Below are 12796 nucleotides of genomic sequence, written 5' to 3' on the forward strand. Positions count from 1 at the left end.
TCATTTCTATACAGAGGTCCAGGTGCCATTTAATATAATAATGTTGGCTCTGATAAAATAATTATTTTTTGCTACATTAGATATCTTACAGTGCATAGTTTACATAAAGAATGTGTTGGTGTAGTATTTTTGAGTGTGCACATCAGTAAAAATCATTGTCATGGTGATTAAAGTTGGGCAGGTTCCTTTTTCAGAAACAGTCAGAGCATTTTCTGTCACCTTTTGCTGTTTCATTTTCATTTTTGTACGTAAAGTGTGCTTGATGCACAAACATGCTTTTCATGCAGGGCTTTGTGAAAATTTAAATACTGGAATACCTTCAATTTTGTTTAGTGCAGTTCTAGCAACACTGAGTTCTTATAATTTTCACATTATGCACATTTTATTTTACTGTAGTGAGTATTTTATTCTAAGAAATCAACAACTAAATTATACTTAAATCTATTAAATGTGAATTATTAACTTTTTTATTTTTAAATAATGTAAATAGTATTACTTAAACACAGATAAGGTTTATCATTTTTAAAAACCTAAACTCTTAAGGGTATTTAATAGGAATGTAATCCAAAAAAGAGCATTATACTCATGAGTATACAAAACTGAAATCAGGGGACTAATGCATGAAAACATGCTCACTTATTCCTGATATTGTGGCAGTTGCATATTGTCAGCAGATTAAATGTGCGACCCTTTCTTTTTTCGGACAGCAGGGAAGAGAGTATAAATTAATATTATGGGAGTTAATGTTCGGCTCATGTGTCCTAAAAACAACACCTTTGATAAACAGTTTTATTACTTTCTCACATCATATGACACACAAATATTATAGCCACTACAAAGAATGTTTCAGTAATGCTGTCTAACAGCAGCTAACAGTAGCAAAAACTGCAGCAATTAAAGACAGAATATTTCAGAATATTCTCAACAACTCACCTCAGTATCGCTGCAATCGAGCACATGTTAGCGTCACTGACTCATTGACTCGTATTGAACTCTTTTCTCAGTTTTACAGCCTCCTTCAGAGTAAAAAGAAAAGGACACCGACTTAGGTAAACACAGAGTGATAGCTTACACTCAATACAGATAAACATCAGCCAGAGTTGTGTATCCTACAGAAGCCAGCATAACTAGACTTATGCTCAAATTGGGAGGAGTAAGAAAACAGTACTCAGTTGATTGTAATCTGCAACTTACTCACATCTAGTGATGATATTTTACACACTACTTTTGACTTTTTTCTGCTGATCAAACTTTTTCATATAGATAAAACATTTTTCTTTGAGTAATCTCATCCTGTGCTTTACTTTTCAGCTGTGTGCCATCTCCATTAACATATTACACATCCAGCAGTGGCAGTGCTGAAAACGTCTGATAACTTTGACTGTATTTAATAAATATTAAACACCTGAACTCTGTGTTATGGTACTTCTGAGATTTGCTTTGATAAAGAAGTTGTGTTTGACAGATATTTTAACATATCATAATTTATTCATTATTCCTTCACACACTTACATCTCCTATAGCATAATGGGATTAAAGACTTTTTTAACTGTATGAAGCCTGCAAACTACGTTCCTTTAAAATTTAACATAAAGCTGCTGATTGGCTCCTGCTGTGGCTTTAGTTTATATGAAGACTGTAAAACAGACAACCCTAATAAGAAAGCTTTGAAAAGGATATTCTACATGTTCAATATTTGAAATATCATCAGTATATCCATGCCTTTTTAAATCACTTATCTAATATGGGTAACAGAGTGCTGGTGCCTATCACAGCTAATTTAGGAAGAGAGGTGAGGTACACCCTGGACAATCACAGTCACATCACTGGGCTAACACAGAGGGAGAAATAATCAGTCCCACACTAAAATAATATCAGATATATAGGTCTTTACAGTGTACAGGGAATTAAAAATGCCTGTTGTGAAATAGCATTGCATAAATAAAAATGAACTGAAACTAGCTGGCAAGACAACTCTTTGATTTACACTCAGAAGAGCAATGGAAACTGTGGAAAGCTACAGTTTTGGCTGAATAATCTGCTGACTGACTCCTGCCCCACTGTTTTCACATGATCCTTTCATAGTTTGTAAAGGCAGTCGACAGAAGCAGTGACAGCGATGGATGGCCCGTGAGGATAAATCAGATCAGTAATTTTAAATGCTTTATCTAACTGGAACCAAATTTGGACTAAGTGTACAAACTGAGGCCACAAATAAGAACTGTGCTATAATTAAACATTAAAAAACTAAAAAGTTTGCATACAAATCGCTAAAACTAAAGGACGGAAACATGTTAAGCATTGTTAGATCATTATAACTTATAAACGGCTTGTTGTTACTGTCACAATTTGTGAGAGGACTCCTGAAATCAGGAATCTCGGCAAGTTACACTTAAAAGCCACTGCCAACTGTGATTTAGACGTCGAACAATCAATCTTTACTTTTAAGCACAGGCCACCTCCAGAGCTGAGAGATGAAGTCTGTGCAAAGTGACAACAACTGCAGTTCCTCTATCGGCCACTAGAGGAAAGCCCCAAAAGGGAGTCTATCATAATAGGCTCTTATGTTAAAATGTCCAACTGTACAGCATTAAAAGGTTAAGCAAAAAGTCAAATGTGTTTTGACTTCTATGGATTACAACTCTGCCTGGGGTGATTACTTTTCACAGCTCATTCAGTGGGTAATTGCATCAGGGGTGTGGACCGACAGGCATCCAAACAGACATCTGGAGTCAATCAGCTTCTGCTAGGCTTCATCCACGACCGTCAGTCATTAAACTGTATGATGTGTGTGCTGCTGGGAGCCTTTCAGTGCAATTTTTAATGTATTATCTGACTTATACTACAGCACACTGTATAGTAAACACCATCCAGGATTTAGTGAGTTAAAAACTAGCATTTTATTAGTCTGTCAGCTACTCAGCTGATTAAACTCTGCTGCACTGATACAATTTGTGAATGCAGCTTGTCAACCGAGGCAGTGGCCAAATATAGTGTCCAAAGCCAGTAGGTGACATCACAATGGCTGTGGCCATTTTTATGTTACCCATGCTTTTAAATTAGACCAAAAGTAACAAGAGTGTCCACACGTTACCAGTTTGTTTCCAGTACTGACCCACAGAAATATATTTATTTTTAGATTACCGCATGACATTTGTACTAAACACTATAGTTATAAGGCATTTTACATACATACTGATGTAATATTTCTACAGTATCTACTGAATAATCTATAAATTTAACATCAAATTTCATCTGACTATGTTAAAGTATTATAGTGTAATTAAAATTTCATACCAATTTACTTAGTCTATAGTGTTTATATGTTGGTATAAGAGCTAATTTATAGGGGTTAACACAATGAAGCTACTTTGGGTGCTCCTTTATACACAAGGTGTCGCCACGGTGACTCCAGATGTTTTGTTTGTCAGATTTTTTTTAACCCCTTCCTGACAAAACCACTAATGGAAAAAGCGTGTAAAAATTAATAAATACAACGAGTCATAGAATATGAGATAAATGTGTCTTCAGCTCTTTTTTCTGACTTCTTTTGGGCACTTTTACTGTGCCCTTTAGTCTCCAGGAGTGTATAGGGTGTTTGATTTCTCCGTGCAGCTTTTGATCTTAATCAGGAACTCAGTTAACCACAGTACACTTAGTTCGAGCTGTTTACGTTTCTTTGGTTTTCCTGTTTGTCATGGCTGTGAAGACGAGCTTTTATTTCTTACTGCTGGGATTTTCATACCAAGTTTTCTTTAATAACTACATAACTTAAAAAAAAAAAAAAAAGACACACTCAACAGTAACACACTTTTAAAGATGAAACCAACCTCAGTTGCATTTGTTAGTGCAAAAATCACGTTTAATAATCATGAAATCTATTTTCACAAGATGACCCTCTTATTTTTTCCCAGAAAGAGGTCAAATAAAGACAACACAGGACAATATTTGAATTTTAACCATTACATCATTTATATAAGAGATACTAAAGCAATTCTTAAAGAATTAGTATGAAGATGATATGCCGGGTTACATTCTGATTTAAGCCCTTTTTAGAGAATTAAGATTACCCGCAAAACTAGGAAATAAAACCAACAATGAAATCAAACAGCAACAGAAAACATTTGTACAACAAAACCTAAATCACAAGAAGCAATGAGATCTTTTTCAGCTGTCCCAAGTTGGCTCCTAAGGAAAATGTGTGAAGCTCAAGATCTGCAGCTCTTCTCCGATTCACTTGCGGATATTATCTCACATCTGAAAACATCACCACCCTCAACCAAGTGGTTCATACTGTGAGCGACATGAGCTGAACTGAGCAGCATTCAACCACCATGTGTTAGTTTACTGGCTGAATATAAAAATTACTGGCCCATATTTTCAAAATAAAAACATTCACTTTTCTCCTATTTATATCTTTATAGCCTTAGTATTTTACCCCTGGACTCAAAGACCGTCTTTCTGTCACATTTGGCGCTTAAGTTTGGACATGTGTAGAGAGTGAGTCCACACTATCCTGATAGACCCGTATGTGTCAGACTCACAGCAAATTGTCCAAAAAAAAAAAAAAAGTAGATTTTGAGCTTTAATTATCCCTGCAGCGTTGTGGCTGGCTCAGCTGTTCTTACAGCCACTGAAAAATGAAATGTGTGCTGGAAAAAACCGAGAAAAATCATGATAATGAATCAATTTTCTGCACAGCTTCCAGCTGCAAATCCATGCTACTAACAAGAACAAATACTAGATGTTAGTTTAGATTATTTACAGCCTCCGGTGACTTTTCCACTGCTTTGCCATTTCACGACCTATAAACACAACATAAAGGTCACATGCTTGAGATAATGTTAGAGTTTTGAATACAAGCGCATCGCCTGAATGCAGCAGAGGAGTGATCAGCTTTAAAAAAAAAAAAGTCACAAGTAACACACATTATATTCACTCTTTCAGTTGAAGGTTTTATTTTTATTTTATTTATTTGTTATTAACGTGCCCTTCCTGCATTAGTTTCACTATTGGGCCATTTAAGAAAAAGAAAAAAAAATCCTCTAAAAATCAAAACAATTACATGTGTGATTTGTTTACATGTGACATTTTCTTAATCAATGCTTGGAGAAGTAATCAGAACCCCTCAATCTACAATCAACACAAACAGCGCCAACTGTCAGACATGTTGCTCACAGTGTGAACACACAAACAGCTGGACACTGTAATTTACAGCACAAAAGTTCTGGCCAGATGGAAAAGTGGGGAAAAAAATAAAAGGCAGTTAAGTGTAACATTCTCAATCAGCCAAGATTTAGATGATGTTTTTTTATGTTCATGGTTCACTCTGCAGCAGGATCACACTGTACAGACAATCTTGTGGAGGGAGTAATGACTCATCGGGTTTTTGTACGTCTGCATCAGACTGTGTCATTTCTCTTGGTCAATATGTTTGGGAGGTTGGGAGGTGAAAAAAAAAAAAATCTAATTTGGCTGGAGTTTAATTCAATTTTAGTCAAACTGTGGAATGAGACATTTAAAAACAAATACATATTGCAATCCTTAGTTTTGTACTGTATACTAGAAGTTTTACCACCAAGAAATCAGCGTTGTGACCCGTTTAAGTGCATATAACCCCCCCAAAAACACAGGAACTAGGCGTCTTTGAACCGTGCATTTAATATTTGCCGGCTGCTGTTGCCTGTCCTGAGGAGCAGGATCTCTTAAAAGACACGTGGCTGCATGGCGGCCATCAAAACGTTCCCATCTGTTTTTTAACCGTATTACAAAGCTGCAGATGCTGATGACATGTGACAGACAGGACGAAGAGGAGGGCTGAGCACAAAGAGACTTGAGACAGCGTCATTTCAGAAACTTATGAGAACTGTACAACAAAAACATTACAACCCAAAGAACCCAAATCTGTACAAATATCAACAGGCTTAAAACAACATGAGGATTCATTTGAAAATGTCCAGTCGCTGTGGATCTGACAGTATATGGTAACAACCTGGATCAGAGTCCATGTGCCGACTTTGTTGAGTGCAATCCACAGCAAACCTGAGGCCGGACTTTGTGCTTCTGGATTTGACTGTGACGTCATCGTCTCTCCGTGAGCACCACCGCCACAGTGAGTATAAAGGACAGCTGGTTAGTGATCATTAACATGGTCATTTCTCTTATCGCTATAACATTACCAGAAAGTTTAACCTATAAGATCATAACAAGAAAATGATCCCTTTCTTCTTCCTGTTCTGCTGGTTTACTGAGATGCTTAATGCTGCACTGTTACCGTATATCTGTGTAGAAAGACAGTCAAAATGAAGGAAATCATCTGTAGACACTCACAGAGGTGTCGGACATAAAGGTAAAGGTTCGGCTTTTGTTAGAAGCAACGCAAACTTGTTTTCCCAATCCCGTTTGATCTCAGATAAAAGCAAAATCACTTCTGTGGTTTCGGTTTCTAGTCCTGACTGCAGTGTGCTCATGTACATCTTATCCCATGTCTTTTGTTTTAAACAAACACCTATGAGGAGTTTCATTCCAAAAAACCTGATGCAGTTAGTGTGCTCTATTTAACGAGAAGAAAACTTCCAAAATACAAGTTCACACTTTCACCCGTCTGTGAAAATGAAGTTTCATGTGAGTGAGAGTCTGCTTGGATGGAGCTGGGTGTGACAGGCTGTCCCGTAGGAGGTGTTTTGACTTTTTCAGTCAGCCGATCAAACAGATGCACTTTAGTGAAATCAATGCAGCAGTCCACGCTGACTTTATGGTGACCTTTACACTCTGTAGCTCATTTAAAACAAACAAAAAAAAAAGTCTCATCCAAGCTGCTGATGTCCTGCTTTCACACTTTGACAGGTTCATACAATATGTTAAGATTACTCGTTCAGTCGAGTTGTCAATAGGTAAAATGCCTGGCATTCTAATGCATTCCTGGCAGATGACATGACTGTCATGTACTGCATGTCTTGCGTTTCTAGTGTGACTGAAAAAAAATTCGCGTCAATATTCCAGAGTTGCAAAATCTTTTCTTAAGAATACTGTAAACGCCCGTCAATGTGACGCGTGATGCGTCAATCTGATAAAAATGTTGGATTTTCTAAGCAGACATGCAGTGACGCAGGGAAACAGGACAGACGAGAATCCTAACTCAGTCTTGGTTTAGATGCTACAAGTGCACTTTTACAAATAGTGACAATCCTGAGACCTCCAACAGCACAGAATGAGCCAGCAGAGAAGCAGACTGACGAGTATCTGAGTACAAGCTTGGGTCATAAATACCGAGAAATTAATGATCCTGCGGAGTTCAGAGTCAACTTTGAGTGCTGTTTATTTGAAAATGTTGGTCTGAGGAATGAAACTCTTCACAGGACTCACCGAGAACAGAAACTCGCACTGAAACTGATAACATGAACATCTGGTAAGCGAACTGAACCTGAGTTCTCTGCAGGCTGTAGAAGGTAGTCAATTCCCCAAAGGAGTATTTTTTTTCAGTTCCTTGTTCAGTACCCAATCACATGACTTAATTCACACACACACTGTGTCACATGATCTACAAGCTGTGGTTTCCATGGAGAAGTGATGGTACTGAAATAGGAAGCAAGTATACAAGGAAGGAAGGAAGGAAGGAAGGAAAGAAAGATGGACAGACTGTTATGGTCGCTTGTGTTGGCAGAGTTCAAAAGAGGTGTGTTTGTTTTATGACACAGTATTTCCCTCTGACGTAAAAGAGCAGCACAGTAAAGGGCAAGTGACAGGAAGACAACATGCCGATTTCCTGATGTTCATTCCAGAAAACCTGCTAAGCTGCTGAGCAGGTAGGAATTTCACAACCTATGGTTCACACACAGTTGTGCAAGAAAAGAAAAACACACACCAGGCCCTAAAACTTCCTTATTACTGCATTTCATTTCATTCAGTCATTCACTGGAGGCATTAGCTGAGTGTTAAACAATCGTATTGCAAACAGAATCCAAACTACTGCTTGCTGCTACCTCTCTGTGAGGTATTACATTAATCGGATCCGTTTGTATAACACAAAGATAAAAATAACCTACAGCTAACAAAACCCAACCAGGTGCAAAAAACTTCAATTCTTTGTCTTTACCCACTCTAGCAACTTCATGTTTTACCAATTTTTGTCTTTTGTTATAATGTGACATTAAAGTTATAGCAAAGACTTAACAGCCCCACAAGAATATTTTGCAACTTGGTTTAGCAGATTTTATTTTTGCAGTCTGTTTGAAGGAACACTACGATCCATGACTGATTTGGTAGCTGATAACACCATGACCTTATTTTAAAAGTTCAGTCCCAAAGGCCTTCTAATCTCACGTTACTCAAGATGCTATTTTGGCCATCTTGGCATTGTGTTGGACTTGGAGGTCATTACTTTGCTTGAGTTCTTGTTTCAATGGATTCTAGCACCACTGTCCTGTACTCCATCTGACAACTGGAGATCTTCTGCTGCAAACCCTAGAACTACGGTTGTTTGAAGCTGTAATGCTTTTTGTGTCTCAAACTCTGAGCTCAGCTGCAGAGCAGAACAGGGCCTAGCAGCTAAAGAGGATGAAAGACTCATTGGAGATGCAGGTGAGTGTAACGCTCAATTACTTATGTATCACAGGGTACTTGCTGATTAAAATATTTCAAAAAGGGCCCTTTATGAAGGGTATTGTTTAGCATGGATGGACAATGGAGCCAAAATGGAATTAAAATATGTGGGAAATGCTGTATAATTACTCACAGGCGGGGTTCAGTGCAACAGCTTTTTGGGAACAAATGAACATATCAGCCCAGCACTGCAAAGTAATGTGCGCTTTATTTAATCAATATTCAGAATCAGAGTATATTTGGCTGGCTAGTTATTTATTTCTGAAGGTAAACTTTAGATTATTTGATAAGCAATGGGGTGTTTGATAGAAGTCTAACTAGATTTCCCAGCCATGGTCGGCTACGAAAGATTTTCACAAGGTCTAAAACAACCTCTCAACTAGCGTTCAATCAGCCTCGTCTGGAACACAGGTCCACACAAGTCATCTGTTGAAAGGTGTGTGTGTGTGTGTGTGTGTGTGTGTGTGTGTGTGTGTGTGTGAGAGAGAATGTTGATCACCAATACTTTTCATTCATCCTCTGGTTTTTAACACAATGTGGAAACAAGGCAATTAGGTTCCTCTAGTGAAAAATTGCCCACTAGCAGCTAAATGGAAAAGCCGGTGACTGCCCTTACAAGATTGGATGGCTGGTTTAAGTGACTTTCAAGTGTTTCTAGGAACAAATTGAACCGTTCCCATCTGATCCCTGGTCTATAATCGCCCTGGTCTTCACACAAAATCAAACAACAACCCTACCCTCTATAATGTGTTTCATCAACCTATCATGAAGTCGCTGTTTTTTGCAGTCTTGTTTTATTATCTAATAACCTTTCTGCTTGCTGAAGGCCAAGCTGAGTTTTCTACAAGGCACTATGTGAGGGTATAGAAGAAGGCAGAGTAAGCTTGGGGGCAGCCTCTAAGAAAACTCATACGTGGTTGTTAAAAGAGAAACAATCGCTCACCGTGAGACAAGCTTGAGTTGATTTGTCAAAAGCAGCTATAGTAGATTAGAAAAAGCTCTGGGTTTAGCACAATAGATATTTATAAAAGGGAAACTTTTCATTTTGCTGGAGTCCAATTTATAAAAATAGTGCAGAATTCTGTTATAATAAAGTCCTGTTTGGTGAAATACCTGAAAGAAAACCAAAGACAGGCTACAGCCCAAACATTTGTTTTTCCCTGCAGAAATTACAAGCAGTTACCTTGTTTAGGTCCATGGAGAGAGAGCACGGACAAAAATAAGAAAGAAAGACAAAAAGAAAGAAGAAGAAATTAACTTAAGCTGAGTATAGAGCAGAGGGCAAGTCTCTCATTAGCACCTTTGTTTTCTGTAGTGACTAACTGAAGCTAATTAAGAGGGAAGGGAGAAGGGCTGTGATGAACAGTCAAAACTTTATCTCAAAGTGCTGCTGGTCACCCAGGCAGTTTCTCAAGTGACTGATTAATCACTGTGTTCAGGAAAGTATTTATCCCTGCTGGATTCATAGAAAAGGGTAAAACATTTTGGTTTGTTGATGAGACCAGAACTCCGAAGTGAATTAATGAATTAATCCAGAATTCCTCTCTTGGTGGATCATGATTCAATCACAAGGATGGAAAACACAAAAAATGTAATCAGCAGAGTACTTCCTCCACGGCAGAGAGATGGACAGACCGTTGGGAGGATCGGACCTTCCTCAGTCACTGCTGTCGTCATCGTCGTCATCGTCCGAGAGGTTGTTGCTGTGGAACTTTGACCCCGGCCGAGTAATGGAGTCTGAGCACGCCAGGTTTACGGATGTCAGCTGCTCGTAGCAGTGCTCGCAGACACGAACTGGTTTGGACGACTGGCTAGGAAGGAGGTATTTCTTCTCTGAGCACGGCCCACAGACCACAAATCCACATTTCCTGCAGTGGTGGCGGCGGCTGACTGGCGTGAACTTCACCTTCTTGCAGCGCATGCACACAGAGGCCTCTGAGTCGGGCACCCATACAGCCGCGTGCTCTCCTGTAGGGGACTTGCCACTCTTCTGCAGCAAGTCTCCGACACATTTCCCTATGTGGTTCATCCATTCGGACTTCTCGGTGGCAGTAGCAGCATACACAGCGAAAGACTTGGTGGGCGTCTTGATGAGCCAGCCATTGCGCAGGTCGCCTTCATCTGGCACTGTGTCGATGGTGACGCTCTCCAGAGGGATGATGTGCTGCTTATTGTACTTCTTCTTCTGAATGACGATGTTACCATAAACCAAGATGTCGTTGAAGAGGAAGAACTGCCGTGCCTTTGGCTTCTTGCGGCAGAGTTTAGTGAGAACACCCTCACCAATCAGCACACGGCCTGGGATGGCCAGTGGCTGACCTGCAGCGCCGAAGCAGCTCTCAACCACCGCAATCCGCTTGGAGTTGGCCTCGCTGTTCGCAAGCCGGTCCACCATCTTCACCTCACCTGGAGGAAGACAAACAGAAGAAAGTTGAGAACAAACATTGGGGATTTTTTTTTTTTTTTTTTTTAAATCGAGCAACACAGCCAAATAAGCAATTCTAAAAGTTTCTAGTTTGAAAACGAGACCAGCGAGCCTTGACTAATTAAATTTTTATCAACATCTTATTAAAATATAGCAGACTTGCAGGAAAAGTAATATTTTCAGGACTTATTTTTATGCCCATCTGAGTCACCGCAGAGAAAATAAAGCCAGACAGAGAACACTCTACCAAGAGTGACCCCGACAATTTAAAAAATAAATAAATAAAAAATAATTTAACAAAATCGTGCCAAGTCCATCACTGTGAGCAGCACTTTACGTAGTTCTTTTAGAGTAACTTCACATATTTAACTCTTGTTTTCTTGCAAATGTTTTTACTCATTCTAGGTGATTCTTTGTGAGTTCTTGTGAGTTCCCACTTGATATCAGTTTAACATTTTGAAGAAAGAAAAAAAAAAGCAAAAAAAAAAAAAGCAGAGTAATTGGGGTTCTTCCGGCGTTTAACTTTCACTTTGTTATGCCATAAACTGATTATACTGATTCCTGTTTACTGACAGCATAATACTGTAAATACAGAGGGGAGTAGAAACCATTAAAACAATCTCTCTGACCCTGTTCTTAAGTTATACTGGCATAACTGTGTTTGTAGTAGCGGATTTCCTGCCAGTGTCTGTATTTCTTTCTAATGAAGAACCACAGTGCAATGAATCACTGTTCCACTTTCCCTGGTAACTTCACTGATCTCATCTGTCACGTGTTGGTTTAGTGCCACATGATCTGATTTTACACTTAAGCTGTCTGTGCTTAAGACTGGCGTCTATATTGTAAAATGTGACTTCGAGTAGCAATGCGATAATCACATTGTTAGCCACTAGTAGGGCTGGGCGATATATCGAGTTTTTAAAAAAATATCGATATATTTTCATACGAGATATAAGATGTGACAATATCCTTTATATCGATATAGTCTATGTTACGTTATAATTATAGTTGTGGAGCCACAAGTTTGCCTCTCTTTTGTCCACTTTTGTCTCTGCACAACGTTACTCGGCCTCGCCTCTCCTTCACTGAACACAACTCCTCCTCCCCCATAGCTTCACCTGCAGGCAGCGACAAGATGGACACGGCAAATCTCTGTTAGCGAGTTGTGGGGCTGGACAGCGTCAACGTATTAGCGAGCTAACCACGCTAACGACATGCAGCCCACAAGGGCTGGGCGGCCTAAAATCCTTTCATTTTCTCAAAAGTTGATAGCGCGCCTTATGTATGAATTCTGGTTGTGCTTACTGACCGCGAACCGATTTTAGGTGGTACACGGTGCTCAGCAATCTGTCAAAAAAATGTTTAGTATGACTTTGGTAAGCTACGGAGCTGCAGCGCTTGATGGATTGTCGGAGCATTACGGCTACCGTATTCTGGAGCCTCGCGGAGTGATACGTACTGTGCTTCAACGTAATATTACCGTATTGTGTGTGTTATAAGGACCATAAATGGCACCTGTTAAGAGACATGGTTACGAAGCGGATTGCAAACTCAAGGCTGTCAGTCACGCAGTAGAAGTTGGGAACAGAGCAGCTGTGAAATCTGTCTTTGTTATTATGCTCAGCGTCTGTTAGTTTACATTTTGACTGCACAATTATGAGCTTTTTGTTTTGCACAAAAACAACATTGTTTTCTTTTATTTATGGAGCATGATTATTTAATAAATGCTGATAATTTATTTTTGAGTAATTTATTCATGTAAATCTATGC

General features: G+C 39.1%; 1 protein-coding gene across 1 annotated transcript in view; it reads right to left on the bottom strand.

Annotated features, from left to right (window-relative positions):
• Positions 1-3771: 3771 nt before the first annotated feature.
• plekhf2 (pleckstrin homology domain containing, family F (with FYVE domain) member 2) overlaps positions 3772-12796 on the bottom strand; it is a 35874-nt gene continuing 26849 nt past the window's right edge. The window contains exon 2 of the mRNA XM_042228801.1: positions 3772-11007. Coding sequence (XP_042084735.1) covers positions 10259-10996 — 738 coding nt within the window. The 5' untranslated portion in view covers positions 10997-11007 and the 3' untranslated portion in view covers positions 3772-10258. The remainder of the gene's footprint in view (positions 11008-12796) is intronic.

This window comes from Haplochromis burtoni, unplaced genomic scaffold, assembly GCF_018398535.1.
Source record: "Haplochromis burtoni strain Fernald_Lab_line unplaced genomic scaffold, NCSU_Asbu1 Contig_352, whole genome shotgun sequence".
In the NCBI taxonomy this organism is placed as follows: Eukaryota; Metazoa; Chordata; class Actinopteri; order Cichliformes; family Cichlidae; genus Haplochromis; species Haplochromis burtoni.